Here is an 18,183-nt window from a genome sequence, read left to right on the forward strand (position 1 = left end):
GATCAAACTGTAGGGGGCTGGCCCTGTGGCACAGTGGTTAAGTTCAGGGTGCTCTGCATTGGCGGCCCAGATTTGCAGGTTTGGATCCTGGGTGCAGACCTACAGCACTTGTCAGCCATGCTGTGGTGGTGAGTCACATAGAAAAAATAGAGGAAGACTGGCACAAGCGTTAGGTCAGGGGAAATCTTCCTCAGGAAAAAAAAAGATCCAACCATGGAAATTACTGTTCCAGAACAAAATTATAATGTTATAAACTTTAGCAATATAAAAAAATTACAATAAACTCAAATTGAGAGGTGGGTGCTAATTTCCTAATCTTTCACAACACTGACTTTAAATATACTACATACAGTTCCTGGCACATAGATGGTGAGGTTATTAGTAATGGTTCAGGAATATAATTTAAAGACACGAAAGATGATAGATATAATTTGTAGCTATAAAATAAATTTGATTTACATTTTTGAAGGAAGAATATTCTTTTAGGTTTTTTTCTTCTTTGACAACTTTTATATGCTTTCAATTGACAGAATGTTAGCAACAATACAGACTGACAGGCAAATCAGAGGAAGTAGAAGCACTTGGTATCTTACTCTTTCAAAAAGACTGAGTCAGGGATTAGTCTAGTACAGTGAACAGTTGACTTTAGAAATGGTTCAGAACTAGTTAGTGAAGAAATCTAAGATCTAGCATTCTTAGATATAAAAAGAGGAAACGCCATGAATAAATCAAAGAAAACCTAAGATGTGCAGCTTCAATGAGAGTCTTGAACAAATATTTTTAGAAAAGAAAAAGAAATAAATGTTAAGATGAGGTAATCATAGGGGCTGGCCCCATGGCCGAGTGGTTAAGTTCGCCGGCTCCGCTTCAGTGGCCCAGGGTTTCAGTGGTTCGGTTCCTGGGTGCGGACCCAGCACTGCTCATCAAGCCATACTGAGGTGGTGTCACACACAGCAGATCCAGAAGGACCTACAACTGGAATATACAACTATGTACTAGGGGGTTTTGGGGAGAAGAAGAAAAAAAAAGAAAAAATGATTGGCAACAGATGGTAGCTCAGGTGCCAATCTTAAAAAAAAAAAGATGAGATACTTATAGATAAATTACTTTTAGACTAATACATACCTCTGCAACTGAAGCTTCCATCAGAGACAGTGGAGGAGGAACACATCCACCATCTTGTGCAATTTCCATTGGTTGATAAATAACCTCAGAAGGTTGCAGGTATAAGAACGGAGCAGAAGAGGCAGGAGACTAAAACACAAAACCATATTTCTATTTCAAATGTGATTAGTTATTTCAATTAAACCAAATGATTACCCAACAAATGAAAGAAATATTTGTTTCATATTTTCCTAATTTTCTTTTTCAGGGATGGTACAGAAGTATCTTAGAAGCAAACTAGGATCTCTGGATTGTTATAAATTCCAGTTGTGTAGATGTCATTAAAGAACTTTATCACCAGTAAGTGCTAAAAGTTCTTAGTGCTTCAGAACCTCATATATAAATTCAGATAACAATTATATTAAGATCACTGTTAAAGGTTATAATAATATAAGCTATAGTATATTGCATAAGCATCTATCCTCAGTTTTGTGACTTCCCAGGGAGGTAGGAAATGTCATTAAACAATCTTTTTCGTGGTACACTATTTGTTATTGAAAGTTGGGAGATGAAATACTTATTTAGGAGCATAAATCAAACTGAAGCAAAATCTGAAGCTAGAAAAATGCTAAATTTTCCAATAATACTAATTGTAAAAATAATTTTTCATGTTTATATAGCACTCATTTATAAAATGCTTTCACTTATACAATCTCATTTGATATTCACAAAAATCATGTGAGGAAACTTACAAAGGTATAGTATCATCACTTCCATTTTACAAATAAGGAAGCTGAGAAATACAGTGATTCAACAAACTGCCAAAGGCATCACAGTTAATAAATAGAAGAGGAAGGTCTCAAATCTAGTTCTCCTGACTTTAATATTTATGCAGTCCTCACAAAAACACAATGAAAAAGCTAATATTTACCTGAGGAACACCCCACTGCCACTGTCCTGGTAGACATTGTGCAGGGGCCTAAAATGAAAAAAAAATAACACAGATTATAAACAAGGGTTAAAACTGGTTATCTATATGCAGAAAGTTGAAGCTGGACCCCTAGACCTCAAATCATATACAAAAATAACTCAAAATAGATCAAAGACCCAAAGGTTAAGAGCTAAAACTATATAACTACTAGAAGAAAACATAGGTGTAAATCTTTGTGAATTAGGCAGTTTTTAAAATTATGACACCAAAAGCACAAGCAACAAAGCAATGAAAGAAAAAAGAGATAAAGTGGACTTTAACAAAATTATAAACTTTTGTGCTGCAAGGGACACCATGAAGGATGTGAAAATAAACCCACAGGATGAGAGAAAATATTTACAGATTATATATTTGATAAGGAACTTGTATGTAGAATATATAAATAACTCTTATAACTTAATAATAAAAAGACAAGTAACCCAATTTAAAAATGGGTAAGGGATATGAATAGCATTTCTCCAAGGAAGATATATAAAAAAGGCAAATAAGCATATGAAAAGATATTCAACATTATTAGCCTCAGGTTATGGAAATCAAAACTACAATGTGATACCACTTCACATCCACTAGGATGGCTATAATCAAAAAGGTAGATGATGAGTGTTGGCAAGGATGTGGAGAAATTAGAACCCTCCTAAACTGATGGGAGTGTAAAATGGTACAGCATTTTGGAAATCGATATGACATGTCCTCAAAAGGTTAAACACAGAGATACCGTATAACTCAGCAATTCTACCCCTAGATATAAGATCTAAGAGAAATGAAAAGATGTCCACAGAAAAACTTGTACATGAACGTTAAGAGCAGAATTACTTATAACAACTAAAAAGTGGAAACATCCCAAATGTCCATCATCTGATGAATGGACAAACAACACGTGGTATATATCCATATAACTGAATATTATTCAGCCATAAAAAGGAATGAAGTACTGATACATGTCACCATATGGATAAACCTTGAAAACATTATGCTCTGTGAAAGAAGCCAGTCACAAAAGACTATATAATGTAGATTCCATTTATATGAAATGTCCAGAACAGGCAAATCTATAAACACAGAAAGTGGATTACTGGCTGCCTAGGGCTGGGGGTAGGGGAAAGAGGAGCAATTGCTACCACGTAAGGTTTTTTTTGGGAGGGGGGTGATTAAAATATTCTAAAATTGACTGGTGTTATTTGCACAATTCTGTGAATTTAGTAAAAACCACTCCATTGTACATTTTAAACAGGTGAGGTGTATGGTATGTAAACTATATCTAAATAAAGCTGTTATTTTAAAAAAGATGGTCAAATTACTTAAGGTACTTATTGTAAGATGACCATATAAAAGATAGACTTTTTTTTTTTTTTAAAGATTTTATTTTTTCCTTTTTCTCCCCAAAGCCCCCCGGTACATAGTTGTGTATTCTTCGTTGTGGGTTCCTCTAGTTGTGGCATGTGGGACGCTGCCTCAGCGTGGTCTGATGAGCAGCGCCATGTCCGCGCCCAGGATTCAAACCAACGAAACACTGGGCCGCCTGCAGCGGAGCGCGCGAACTTAACCACTCGGCCACGGGGCCAGCCCCTAAAAGATAGACTTTTTATTTCTTAAATTAGTTGTATTATTTCTTGATAATAAATCTTGTATCTTTACGTATTTTCCATTTTTTACAATCTTTTTATTTATTTATTATTTATTTTTTGAGGAAGATTAGCCTTGAGCTAACATCTGCTGCCAATCCTCCTCTTTTTGCTGAGGAAGACTGGCCCTGAGCTAACATCCATGCCCATCTTCCTCTATGTTCTATGTGGGACGCCTACCACAGTGTGGCTTGCCAAGCAGTGCCATGTCTGCACCCAGAATCCAAACTGGTGAACCCCAGGCCACTGAAGTAGAATGTGCGCACTTAACCGCTGTGCCACTGGGCTGGCGCCTCCATTTTTAATAAAGTCTTTTTTCATTATTAAAGTCAAAAAACAAAAAGAAAAGAAAAAGAAGACCCCATGGATCTACCATCTAAACTAAATCACTATTAATTTAGTGCTGACCACTTCAACTGCTAATGGATAATATCATTACACTACACTGATGAACAAGATAACATGAAGTCTATGTTCTGCATACTATACTATTCAAAAAGGCAGGATAATATATAATCTCTTAAGAAAATATTTTAATAAAAAATCTGAAATAAAATGATTTATATGTAGATTTATCAGATAAATGAAAACACTATCTATGAAGTGAGAAATACGAAGGAGATAAATACTAATTAAAATATGCCATTAACTGATCTAACAAAAACTGATAAAGCTACCAATCTTAGAATTTGTAAAAAGAAAGAGCAAGGGAAGATTCTTATTGAAGTGGCCATTTTAAGGGCAGAATGATGATGAATACACAACTGAAAAGAAGTGTGAAGTGAAATTATTTCTTACACTGCAAAATATTATGTTACAAATCGGTACCAAAATCTTTCCTGAGTATATCTAGGTAACATATTTCCAATTTTATAATTTGTCAAGTGGAAAACCAAAGTATAAACTTAAACTGCATTAGAAACTGTTGAGAATAAATCTGATATGGCAAGTGAGCTATAGCTGTATATAATCAATTAATGAAGGAGGAGCTGGGCTCAATAAAGCATAAGCAGAAAGCAACCTTATTCTTTCTCATCCCTGCTAATTTTAATTGTGGTAACATTGGTTTACAATATTACATAAATTTGAGGTGTACATCATTATATTTCTATTCCTTTGTAGATTACATCATGTTCATCACCCAAAGACTAATTATAATCCATCACCATACACACGTGCCTAATCACCCCATCACCCTGCTCCCTCTGCCCTTCCCCTCTGGTAGCCACCAATCCAATCTCTGTCTCTATGTGTTTGTTTCTGTTTGTTTTCACCTTCTATTTACGAGTGATACACGGTATGTGACTTTCTCCCTCTGAACTTACTTCACTTAGCATAATACCTGTAAGGTCCATCCATGTTGTCACAAATGGCCAGATTTCATCGTTTTTTATGGCTGAGTAATATTCCATTATGTATATATATCACATCTTCTTTATCCATTCATCCCTTGATGGGCACCTAGGTTGCTCCCAAGTCTTGTCTATTGAGAATAATGCCGCAATGAACATAGGGGTGCGTATATGTTTACACATTCATGTTTTCATGTTCTTTGGACAAATATGCAGAGTGGAACAGTTGGATAGTATGGCAGTTCTAGTCTTAATTTTTTGCGAAATCTCCATACTATTTTCCATAGTGGCTGCACCAGTTTGCACTCCCACCAGCAGTGTATGAGAGTTCCCTTTTCTCCACATCCTCTCCAACATTTATTTCCTGTCTTGTTAATTATAGGCATTCTGATGGGCATGAGGTGATATCTCATTGTAGTTTGATTTGCATTTCCCTGATAATTAGTGATGTTGAGTATCTTTTCATGGCCTGTTGGTCATCTGTAAATCTTCCTTGGAGAAATGTCTGTGTAGATCTTCTGCCCATTTTTAAATTGGGTTGTTAGGTTTTTGTTGTTGAGATCTATTAGTTCTTTATATATTTTGGATATTAACCCCTCATCCAATATATGGTTTGCAAATATCTTGTCTCAATTGTTATGATGTCTTTTCATTTTGTTGATGGTTTCCTTTGCTGTGCAGGAGATTTTTAGTTTGGTATAGTCCCATTTGTTTATTTTTTCTGACCCTTGCCTGGTCAGACATGGTCCTTGAAAATACACTGCTAACACCAACGTCAATCAGTGTACTGCCTATGTTTTCTTCTAGAAGTTTCATGGTATCAGGTCTTACATTCAAGTCTTTAATCCACTTTGAGTTAATTTTTGTGTATGATGTAAGATAATGGTCTACTTTCACTCTTTACCATGTGGTTGTCTAGTTTTCCCAACACCATTTATTGAAGAGACTTTCCTTTCTTCTTTGTATGTTCTTGGCTCCCTTGTCAATAATTAGCCGTCTGCAGATGTGTGGGTTTATTTCTGGGCTCTCAATTCCATTCCAGTGATCTGTGTGTCTGTTTTTGTGCTAGTACCATGCTGTTTTGATTACTATAGCTTTGTAGCATATTTTGAAATCTGGAAGTGTGATACCTCCAGCTTTGTTCTTTTTTCTCAACATTCCTTTGGCTATTTGGGGTCTTTTGTTGTTCCATATAAATTTTAGGATTCTTTGTTCTCTTCCTGTGAAAAATGTTGTTGGAACTTTGATAGGGATTGCACTGAATCTGTAGATTGTTTTAGGAAGTATGGACATTTTAACTATGTTAATTCTTCCAATCCAGGAGCACAGAATATCTTTCCATTTCTCTGTGTCTTCTTCAATTTCTGTCAACAATGTTTTATAGTTTTCAGCATACAGGTCTTTTACTTCTTTGGTTAAATTTATTCTTAGGTATTTTATTCTTTTTGTTGCAACTGTAAATGGGATTGTATTCCTAATTTCTCTTTCTGCTATGTTGTTGTTAGTGTATAGAAATACAACTGATTTTTTTTTTTTTAGTTTTTATTTATTTATTTATTTATTTATTTTTATTAATGTTATGATAGATTACAAGCTTGTGAGATTTCAGTTGTACATTTTTGTTAGTCATGTTGTGGGTACACCACTTCCCCCTCCGTACCCTCCCCCCACCCACCCTTTTCCCTGGTAACCACCGATCAGATCTCCTTCTCAATATACTAATTTCCACCTATGAATGGAGTCATATAGAGATCGTCTTTCTCTGACTGACTTATTTCGCTTAACATAATGCCCTCGAGGTCCATCCACGTTGTTGTGAATGGGCCAATTTCGTCTTTTTTTATGACTGAGTAGTATTCCATTGTGTATATATACCACATCTTCTTTATCCAGTCATCAGTTTCTGGGCATGTAGGCTGGTTCCACGTCTTGGCTATTGTAAATAATGCTGCGATGAACATAGGGGTGCAACGGACTCTTGAGATATCTGTTATCAGGTTCTTAGGATAGATACCCAGTAATGGGATGGCTGGGTCATAGGGTATTTCTATTTTTAACTTTTTGAGAAATCTCCATACTGTTTTCCATAGTGGCTGTACCAGTTTGCATTCCCACCAACAGTGTATGAGGGTTCCTCTTTCTCCACAACCTCTCCAACATTTGTCGTTCTTGGTTTTGGATGTTTTTGCCAATCTAACGGGGGTAAGGTGATATCTTAGTGTAGTTTTGATTTGCATTTCCCTGATGATTAGCGATGATGAACATCTTTTCATGTGTCTATTGGCCATATTCATATCTTCTTTTGAGAAATGTCTGTTCATGTCCTCTGCCCATTTTTTGATCGGGTTGTTTGTTTTTTTGTTGTTAAGCAGTGTGAGTTCTTTGTATATTATGGAGATTAACCCTTTGTCGGATAAGTGGCTTGTAAATATTTTTTCCCAATTAGTGAGCTGTTTTTTTGTTTCAATTCTGTTTTCCCTTGCCTTGAAGAAGCTCTTTAGTCTGATGAAGTCCCATTTGTTTATTCTTTCTATTGTTTCCCTCAACTGAGGAGTTACAGTGTCCAAAAAGATTCTTTTGAAACTGATGTCAAAGAGTGTACTGCCTATATTCTCTTCCAAAAGACTTATTGTCTCAGGCCTAATCTTTAGGTCTTTGATCCATTTTGAGTTTATTTTGGTGTGTGGTGAAAAAGAATGGTCAATTTTCAATCTTTTGCATGTGGCTGTCCAGTTTTCCCAGCACCATTTGTTGAAGAGACTTTCTTTTCTCCATTGTAGGCCCTCTGCTCCTTTGTCGAAGATTAGCTGTCCATAGATGTGTGGTTTTATCTCTGGGCTTTCAATTCTGTTCCATTGATCTGTGGACCTGTTTTTGCAGCAGTACCATGCTGTTTTGATCACTGTAGCTTTGTAGTATGTTTTGAAATCGGGGATTGTGATTCCGCCGGCTTTGTTTTTCTTGCTCAGGATTGCTTTAGCAATTCGCGGTCTTTTGTTCCCCCATATGAATTTTAGGATTGTTTGTTCAATTTCTGTGAAGAATGTTCTTGGGATTCTGATTGGGATAGCATTGAATCTGTATATTGCTTTAGGTAGTATGGACATTTTAACTATGTTTATTCTTCCAATCCATGTACAAGGAATGTTTTTCCATCTCTTTATGTCATCGCCTATTTATTTCAAGAAAGTCTTGTAGTTTTCATTGTATAGATCCTTCACTTCCTTGGTTAAGTTTATCCCAAGGTATTTTATTCTTTTCGTTGCGATTGTGAATGGGATAGAGTTCTTGAGTTCTTTTTCTGTTAGTTTATTGTTAGTGTATAGAAATGCTACTGATTTATGCACGTTAATTTTATACCCTGCTACTTTGCTGTAGTTGTTGATTATTTCTAATAGTTTTTCTGTGGATTCTTTGGGGTTTTCTATGTATAAGATCATGTCGTCTGCAAACAACGAGAGTTTTACTTCTTCGTTACCTATTTGGATTCCTTTTATTTCTTTTTCCTGCCGAATTGCTCTGGCCAGCACCTCCAGTACTATGTTGAATAGGAGTGGTGAAAGTGGGCACCCTTGTCTTGTTCCTGTCCTCAGAGGGATGGCTTTCAGCTTTTGTCCATTGAGTATGATGTTGGCTGTGGGTCTATCATATATGGCCTTTATTATGTTGAGGTACTTTCCTTCTATACCCATTTTACTGAGGGTTTTTATCATAAATGGGTGTTGGATCTTGTCGAATGCTTTCTCTGCATCTATTGAGATGATCATGTGGTTTTTGTTTTTCATTTTGTTGATGTAGTGTATCACGTTGATTGACTTGCGGATGTTGAACCATCCCTGTGTCCCTGGTATAAATCCCACTTGATCATGGTGTATAATCTTTTTGATGTATTGCTGTAATCGGTTTGCCAAAATTTTGTTGAGGATTTTTGCATCTATGTTCATCAGTGATATCGGCCTGTAGTTCTCCTTCTTTGTGTTGTCCTTGTCAGGTTTGGGGATCAGAGTGATGTTGGCTTCATAGAATGTGTTAGGGAGTTCTCCATCTTTCTCAATTTTCTGGAACAGTTTGAGGAGAATAGGTATTAAGTCTTCTTTGAATGTTTGGTAGAATTCTCCAGAGAAGCCGTCTGGTCCTGGACTCTTGTTTTTGGGGAGGTTTTTGATTACCGTTTCTATTTCCTTACTTGTGATTGGTCTATTCAGATTCTCCATTTCTTCCTGATTCAGTTTGGGGAGATTGTAGGAGTCTAGGAATTTGTCCATTTCTTCCAGGTTGTTCAATTTGTTGGCATATAGTTTTTCATAGTATTCTCTTATGATCTCTTGTATTTCATTGGTATCTGTTGTGATTTCTCCTCTGTCATTCCTGATTTTATTAATTTGCGATTTCTCTCTTCTTTTCTTGGTGAGTCTGGCTAGGGGTTTGTCAATTTTGTTAATTCTTTCGAAGAACCAACTCTTTGTTTCATTGATCCTTTCTATTGTCTTTTTTGTTTCAATATCGCTTATTTCTGCTCTTATTTTTATTATTTCCCTCCTTCTACTGACTCTGGGCTTTGTTTGTTCTTCTTTTTCTAGTTCTGTTAGGTGTCGTTTGAGGTTGCTTACGTGAGCTTTTTCTTGTTTAGTGAGGTGAGCCTGTATTGCGATGAATTTCCCTCTTAGGACTGCTTTTGCTGCATCCCAAATGATTTGGTATGTCGTGTTCTCATTTTCATTTGTCTCCAGATAATATTTGATTTCTTCTTTAATTTCTTCAATGATCCATTGTTTGTTGAGAAGCGTGTTGTTTAGTCTCCACATTTTTGCACCTTTCTCTGCTTTTTTCTTGTAGTTGATTTCTAGTTTAATAGCGTTATGATCAGAAAAGATGCTTGATATTATTTCAACTCTCTTGTATTTATTGATGTTTGCTTTGGTTCCCAAAATATGGTCAATCCTTGAGAATGTTCCATGTGCACTTGAGAAGAATGTGTAACCTGCTGTTTTTGGATGAAGTGTTCTATATATATCTATTAAGTCCATCTGGTCTAATTTTTCATTTAATTCTATTATTTCCTTGTTGATTTTCCGTCTGGATGTTCTGTCCATTGGTGTTAATGGTGTGTTGAGGTCCCCTACTATTATTGTATTGTTGTTGATGTCTTCTTTTAGTTCTATTAAGAGTTGCTTTACAAATTTTGGTGCTCCTGTGTTGGGTGCGTATATATTTATAAGTGTTATGTCTTCTTGGTGGAGAGTCCCTTTTATCATTATATACTGTCCCTCTTTATCTTTCTTTATCTGTTTTGCTTTGAAATCTACCTTGTCTGATATTAGTATAGCGACACCTGCTTTCTTTTGTTCATTATTAGCTTGGAGTATTGTTCTCCATCCCTTCACTCTGAGTCTGTGTTTGTCTTTGGGGCTGAGGTGTGTTTCCTGGAGGCAGCATATTGTTGGATCTTGTTCTTTGATCCATCCTGCCACTCTGTGTCTTTTGATTGGGGAGTTCAATCCATTTACATTTAGAGTGATTATTGAGACGTGGGGGCCTACCACTACCATTTTGTGTCTTGTTTTCCGGTTTTCTTCAGTTTCCTTTGTTTCTCGTCCCATGGTTTAATCTGTTCTGATGTAGAGCTGCTACTCTCTGTTGTTGTCCTTCTACTTATCTCCTCTGCTCTTGGTTTTGTAGCCCCTTTCCTTTTTTGGATTTTTCAGGAATGAGGGTTTTCCTGAGGATTTCCTGAAGAGGAGGTTTTGTGGCAATGAACTCCCTTAATTTTTGTTTATCTGGGAAAGTTTTTATTTCTCCATCGTATTTGAAGGATATTTTCGCTGGGTAGAGAATTCTCGGCTGTAGATTTTCGTCCTTCAGATTTTTGAATATATCATTCCACTCTCTTCTAGCCTGTAAAGTTTCTGCTGAGAAATCTGCTGATAGCCTGATGGGGGTTCCTTTGTAGGTTAGTTTCTTTTGCCTGGCTGTCCTTAATATTTTCTCCTTGTCGTTGACTTTTGCTAGCTTCACTACTATATGCCGTGGAGTTGGTCTTCTTGCATTGATAAAGTTTGGAGATCTATTGGCTTCTGTCACCTGAAGATCCATCTCCCTCACCAGATTTGGGAAGTTCTCAGCCATTATTTCTTTGAATAGGTTTTCTGCCCCTTTCTCCTTCTCTTCTCCCTCTGGTATACCTATAATCCTTACGTTGCATCTCCTAATTGTGTCTGATAATTCTCGGAGAGTTTCTTCATTTCTTTTAAGTCTTGCTTCTCTCTCCTCCTCTGCCTGCAACAATTCTATATTGCCATCTTCCAAATTGCTAATTCTTTCCTCCATATTATCGGCCATACTGTTCAGAGCATCTAGATTTTTCTTAATCTCCTCTATTGTGTTCTTCATTTCCAATATTTCTGTTTGGTTCTTCTTTATCGTATCAAACTCTTTTGTGATATAGCTCCTGAACTCATTGAGTTGTCGGTCAGAATTCTCTCTTAACTCATTGAGAATCTTAATGATAGCTGTTTTGAAGTCATCATCATTTAGGTTATATATCTCATTTTCTTTGGGATTGTTTTCTGTGTATTTGTTACTTTCTTTCTGTTCTGGAGATTTAATGTATTTTTTCATATTGCTTGATGTTGTTGATTTGTGCCTCCGCATGGAGATGGAGTTTAGTTGCTCCTTTCACTTGTTTCAGCTGCTGCGGTGGGGGGAGCAGCTGTTTATACTTCACCAACCAGGAACCCTGTCCGTAGTTGCTAACTGGGCCTGGGCCCCTCTTCGTAGCCACAGTGGCCCTTTGGATTCCCTCCTCTGCCGTGGGGGCCGTCACAGGGGGGCTTCAGGCTGCAGGTGCCTACTGTTGTTGCCCACCTAGATGCGCTCTCTCCTTGGGGTCTGCAACGGTGTTATGGGCTTTTGCAGCGGCCAGGGGTGGGATCACTTATATTTGTCGCTCCGTTGCTGTCGGCACCCACCAAATCTCACTTGTCCTCTATGGGTCGCAGGAGAGCTATTGGCATCTTCTACAGTCTGTGGTTAGTACACCTAGCTATGCTGCTTTTGCCCTGGGGTCTTCCAGCCTTGTGGCTGGCGGCTGGGTGCCTTCTACTGGTGCTGTGCAGAGGCTTTCCCTAAGGCTGCTGTGAGCCTGTAGGGTTTCCCCCTAGGCTACTAAGCTGGGTCTCTGGAACTCTCTCCAGCCCCAGTCCTCTCCGAGATCTCCGGCAATCCCTAGCCTCACGGGGTGGGCAACGGCAGCTGGGGGTCGCCCCGCCCTCTGGGATTCTCTCCGGGCCTCTCCCGGAGCCGTGAATGCTCAGCGTGGCCCCTCTGCTAACGGCACACAGAGAGTTTTGTCTGCTGCCCGGGCGGAGCTCCAGCACTTCCCCTCCGGGTCGCAGAACCGGCCTTTGAAAGTTCCCCCAGCCCCGGTCCTCTCCTCTCCGAGATCTCCGGCAATCCCTAGTCCCACGGGGCGGGCAACAGCAGCTGGGGGTCGCCCCGCCCTCTGGGCTTCTCTCCGGGCCTCTGCCGGGAGCCCTGAATGCTGGGCGTGGCCCCTCTGCTAATGGCAGACAGAGAGTTTTGTCTGCTGCCTGGCGGAGCTCCAGCGCTTCCCCTCCAGGTCGCAGAACCGGCCTTTGAAAGTTCCCCCGCCCCGGTCCTCTCCGAGATCTCTGGCAATCCCTAGCCCCACGGGGCGGGCAACGGCAGCTGGGAGACCTCCGTGCCCTCCGTGTCTCTCTCTGGGACCCTCCGGGCGCCCCGAGCACCAGGCTGGGTCTCCCCGCCAATGGCGGGGAGAGACTCTCCCCGCGGGCTCAGGTGTGCAACTCCAAAGTTTCCCTCTGCGTTTAGGAGTAATTGCGGGGGGTTTAGGTAGGGTTCTGGTCACCTGTTTCCACCGTCGCTCCTCTGTTGTGTTCTCGCTCCTGCCCTAGATGTGTGTGGATCCTCTGGGGGCGTCCGTTGGAAGAAAGCCGCTTGCGGGTACTAGGCTGCCCGTCGGGGTCGGAGAGTTTTCACCTATTTCCACATCCTCCCGGAGGAAAGTCCATCCGCCTTCCGATGTATAGTCGCGTGGGTGTCTCAGACGTCCTGAGGTGCTGTCTGGATATCCTTTGTCAAGCGATAAGTGTCCAAATAATTGTAGACTCGAAGGGCGAGAGACAAAGAGGACTACTCACGGCGCCATCTTGGCTCTCCTCCTACAACTAAGTCTACAACTGATTTTTGAATGTTGATTTTGTATCCTGCAACTTTACAATATTCATTTATTACTTCTAAAAGTTTTTTGGTGGATTCTTTAGGGTTTTCTATATATAAAGTTACGTAATCTGCAAATAGTGACAGTTTCACTTCTTCCTTTCCAATTTGGATCCCTTTTATTTCTTTTTCTTGCCTGACTGCTCCTGCTAGGACTTCCAATACTATGCTAAATAAGGGTGGTGAAAGGGCATTCTTGTCTGTTTCCTGTTCTTAGAGGAATAGCTTTCAGTTTTTCTCCATTGAGAATGATATTAGCTGTAGGTTTGTTATATATTGCCTTTATTATGTTGAGGTACTTTCCTTCTAAACCAATTTTATTCAGTTTTTATCATAAATGGATGCTGTATCTTGTCAAATGCTTTCTCTGCATCTGTGGAGATAATCATGTGATTTTCCTCCTTCTTTTTGTTAATGTGATGTATCACGTTGATTGATTTGCAGATGCAGAACTGTCCCTGCATCCCTGGAATAAATCCCACTTGATCATGGTCTATGATCTTTTTAATGTATTGTTGTATTCACTTTGCTAGTATTTTCTTGAGGATTTTTCCATTGATGTTCATCAGTGATACTGGCCTGTGATTTTCTTTTTTTCTGTTGTCCTTGTCTGGTTTTGGTATCAGGGTAACGCTGGCCTTGTAGAAGGAGTTAGGAAGCTTCCCCTCCTCTTCAATTTTTTTAAGAGTTTGAGAAGGATACATATTAAGTCTTCTTTCAAAGTTTGGTAGAATTCACCAGGGAAGCCATCTGGTCCCGGACTTCTATTTTTTGGGAGGTTTTTGATTACTATTTTGATCTCCAGTAAGGTGAGTGGTCCATTCAAGTTCTCCATTTCTTCTTGATTCAGTTTTGGAATGTTGTATGATTCTAAGAATTTATCCATTTCCTCTAGATTATCCAATTTGTTGGCATATAGCTTTTCATAGTATTCTCTTATAATCTTTTTTATTTCTGAGGTATCTGTTGTAATTTTTCCTCTTTCATTTCTGATTTTATTTATTTGAACCTTCTATTTTTCTTGGTGAGTCTAGCTAAAGACTGTCAATTTTGTTTACCTTTTCAAAGAACCAGCTCTTAGCTTCATTGATTTTTTTCTATTGTCATTTTAGTCTCTGTTTCATTTATTTCTGCTCTGATTTTTATTATTTCCTTCCTTTTACTGATTTGGGGCTTTGTTTGTTCTTCTTTTTCCAGTTCCTTTAGGTGTACTGTTAGATTGTTTATTTGAGATTTTTCTTGTTTGTTGGGGTAGGCCTGTTTTGCTACAGACTTCCCTCTTAAAACCACTTTTGCTGTATCCCATAAATTTTGGCATGTCGTATTTTCATTTTCATTTGTCTCCAGGTATTTTTTGATTTCTCCTTTGATTTCTTCATTGACCCAACTGTTGTTCAGTAGCATTTTGTTTAATTTCCACATATTTGTGGCTTTTCCGATTTTCTTCCTGTAGTTGACTTCTAGTTTCATACCATTGTGGTTAGAAAAGATGCTTGGTATTATCTCAATCTTCTTAAATTTACTGAGACTTGTTTTGTGACCTAATATGTGATCTATCGTGGAGAATGTTCTATGTGGATTTGAAAAGAATGTGTATTCTATCCCTCCCACTTTAAAAGCACCGTGTTGAGCTGTTCTTCCTTGCCCCTGGATAAAAATTTAGGACGGATCACTTTATAGGGTGTGGCAGATTCCAAATAACTCTTTAGTTAGGTACTTTACTAGATTTTTTGGTGGTTTCCCTGCTGAAAACTTCTGACTGCAATTCTAGCCCTTGATTGTAGAAGTCCACTTCACACAGATTCTTTGTTTACCGGGATCACCTTAAAGTTTTTTGGAAAGAGTCTTTTCTGTGTGGCTCACATCTTGCTCTTGGGAAACAAACTTTTGCTTGCTGTGAGTAGAAGTTAAACACATTCCCACTGTAGCCTTCTCTCATAGCTCTGCTTTCATAGACCACTCCAGCTTCTTCTTTGGACTTTTTTAGGAGAAGTCAGGTCCAAGTGGTACCATCTCACAAATTTCACAAGATAAATATGAAGCTCTCTTAGTCATTTTCTGAAGTCCTCTTCACTTGATTAAGGAGAAGGGAAAATGCTATAGCATTCTAATAACTCTCTTGTTAAAGAAAGCCTCATTACCTACCAATCTCCCTTGTCAAGTTCATCCTCCTCCCATATCTGCTCAAAGTGGGCACTGACCTAAGGGTCCCCAAACCAGTTTCACAATTTTTGGCTTGTCATGTTAAATAGTCTGGTACCTAATGTTCTGTCTTTGGAGACTCTGCTGAAATTCTGAAGCAGCTGAGGAAAAGTCATGCTACATACATATTTTTAAAAAATACCATTAAGTTACTTTCATTTTTAGTACATGAAGGAAACACTTCAGACAGTTTGATATTTAGCACGGTAACAGAATTGAAAAATAAATGACCTCCCCAAAACACAGTCTAATACTATAAAGAATTCCAGTAACTGTAACATTTCACGTGGGTCTATTTTGAAAGGTCAAAAAGAAAAGAAAAAAGAAAGAGAAATAAATTCTCTTCCACTATTCCAGAGGTATGAAAGAATGTGATTTTATTTGTGAATGTTATAGCCCAGAGGTTGGCAAACTTTCTGTAAAGGGCCGGAGGGTAAATATTCTAAGCTTTGCAGGCCATAATATCTCTGTTCCAACTACCCAATTCTGCCACTGTAGCACAAAAGCAGCCATAGCCCATATGTAAACAAATATGGCTATGTTCTAATTATACTTCATTTACAAAAACCAAAATGGTCTGGCATTATGGTTCACTTATCCCCAGTCTCCCACAAGTATTAATGAAAAGAGAGTGCTGGTTAACTAAGAGAGGTTGTTATAATATAAACCACAATATATTACTTATTTTAATATATGTTATATTAAATGTATTAAGAAGAAACTGACATAATGTTAACAGTAACAATAAAAAATCAGCCTGTGGTCCAATATCTGTATCCTACTTTGGGTATTACTTCTAAAGACTTTCTAGATTAAATGTTAGCCAAGAGAGCAAAACTGACCTCATTACATTTGGTAAAAGGAAGCAAAGAATCCATCTTCTTGCGTGACATTGTTTAGTTCCCTCATACAAAAAGAAAAAAAACCACTGCTATCAAGGCTTAACTATCTCTTTTTAATTACTAGAGTATTTGCATGAGAAAGAACAGAATGAAAGTTACCCAAAAAAGCAGTGAAAGTATCAAAAGGATTTTCATTGTAATTTAATGTTTACCTGGTAGTGATACGCAGGTTGCTGATAAACAGGCTGAGCTACCATCACTGGGGAACTAGATACAGAACGTGACTATGAGAGGAAAGGAAAATAGAAAAATTATTTTAGGCAAAATTATTTAAAATAGTTTATAATAAAATTTATCTTGAATTGTTTCCTAAACCCAGTCAAATTATGGTTTACAATTGGAAATGTCATTTTTCCACCTCTTGATATTATTACCAACTCCACTTAAGTCTATTAAAATCAACACAGTGTTCCTACTTCCACGTGGTTTCGTTTCCACAGTAATGCTAAAAAGACAATCACCTGAAAAGTTGCTTTTAGTCCAAAGATTATGAAAATATAGTTCTAAGAGAATATTTAGAGGAAAATAGCAGCTGGACTTACAGCGACACTGCCTATTTCCATTGTGGAGACCAGCGGTAGTTAATGTTTACACAGTAGTTAGAACTGAACGAATAATTATATCTGATTCTGCCGCTAAAAATCTAGTAAGGGGTTGACATATCATGGACAAAACGGAGTTCTTATGAACTGTTAGCTAAAGTGTAAACTGGTATACTCTGGAAAGGTCTTTGGCAATACCTAGTCAAAGATGTGTATACTCTATGAATGTGAAATTCTACTTCCACGCATACATTGTAGCCAAGACCAAGGTAGGGGAACAAAAATTTTCCAGTGGCGCATGGGCATGAACAGGTTTAAGAGTTCAGATCCTAAATTTCCTGTGTACTCCTTCCTGATTTGATCTGTCTGTGAATGTGTCTGTGTACTATTGATTCTTCTTTTCAAAACTCCCCTCTGAGAATTACCCTTTTCCTTCATTATGAAAAGCACACTTCTCACTCATTCTGGATCCTGCTATAATGGTTTGTTCTGGAATGGAAACACCAACAGAGCATCAAATAGACAATTCAAGAAGGCAATGCCCTTGAAAAATAGGACAGAGCAAAGCAAAAAGAGCTTGTATAGGAAATATTAAAGTGGAGATGGTACCTTATTTCATCCAGGAAGCAAAATAAATTACATCATGGTCACAGGGATACACATTAACTCATTTATTTGAACTTAAAATTAAAGTCAGAATTTTCTAATAGAAACTAAGTTTTATTTGATTGATTAATTTTATTTGGTTGACTAGTTTTGTTAACTGAGTTATAGAGCAGACATTTTCCATTCTTTTTTTTTATTGAGCTATAAGTGGCATTTAACATTATATTAGTTTCAGGTGAACAATATAATGATTCGATATATGTATATATTGCGAAATGATAACCATAATGTCTAGTTAACATCCACCACCACACATAGGACATTTTCCATTCTTAAACGAAATCTACAGCTATAAAGTTTTATAAACATATGTCTAAAGCAAATCTACAATATATAATATGCCTCAATTATTTGAAATTATGATAAATTTCAGACCAATTTAAAAATGAGAGTATTCATAATTTTTCATAAAAATTTTAGAGGATATATAAACAAACTTTGAAGACCACTGTCCTAGACAAACTCTCACACAATACATACAAGATTTGGATGTTTATTGTAGTCTTGATTGTAGGAAAAAACTTAAAATGCCCATCAATAGGG

The 18,183-nt window shown here is 37.8% G+C and overlaps 1 protein-coding gene across 6 annotated transcripts in view; it reads right to left on the minus strand.

Moving 5' to 3' along the window:
* BOLL (boule homolog, RNA binding protein) overlaps positions 1-18,183 on the minus strand; it is a 96,025-nt gene that overhangs the window by 63,328 nt on the left and 14,514 nt on the right. For all 6 annotated transcript variants that reach the window (XR_002801325.2, XR_011428331.1, XR_002801326.2 and 3 more), the window contains exons 7-9: positions 16,585-16,656; positions 2,036-2,083; positions 1,126-1,254 (exon numbers count right to left, since the gene is read on the minus strand). Coding sequence is in view for 3 of the 6 variants with exons in the window: in XM_023622292.2 (XP_023478060.1) it covers positions 1,126-1,254; positions 2,036-2,083; positions 16,585-16,656 (249 nt within the window). In the remaining 3 variants the exon portion in view is untranslated. The remainder of the gene's footprint in view (positions 1-1,125; positions 1,255-2,035; positions 2,084-16,584; positions 16,657-18,183) is intronic.

This window comes from Equus caballus, chromosome 18 (genome assembly GCF_041296265.1).
Source record: "Equus caballus isolate H_3958 breed thoroughbred chromosome 18, TB-T2T, whole genome shotgun sequence".
NCBI classification, from domain to species: Eukaryota; Metazoa; Chordata; class Mammalia; order Perissodactyla; family Equidae; genus Equus; species Equus caballus.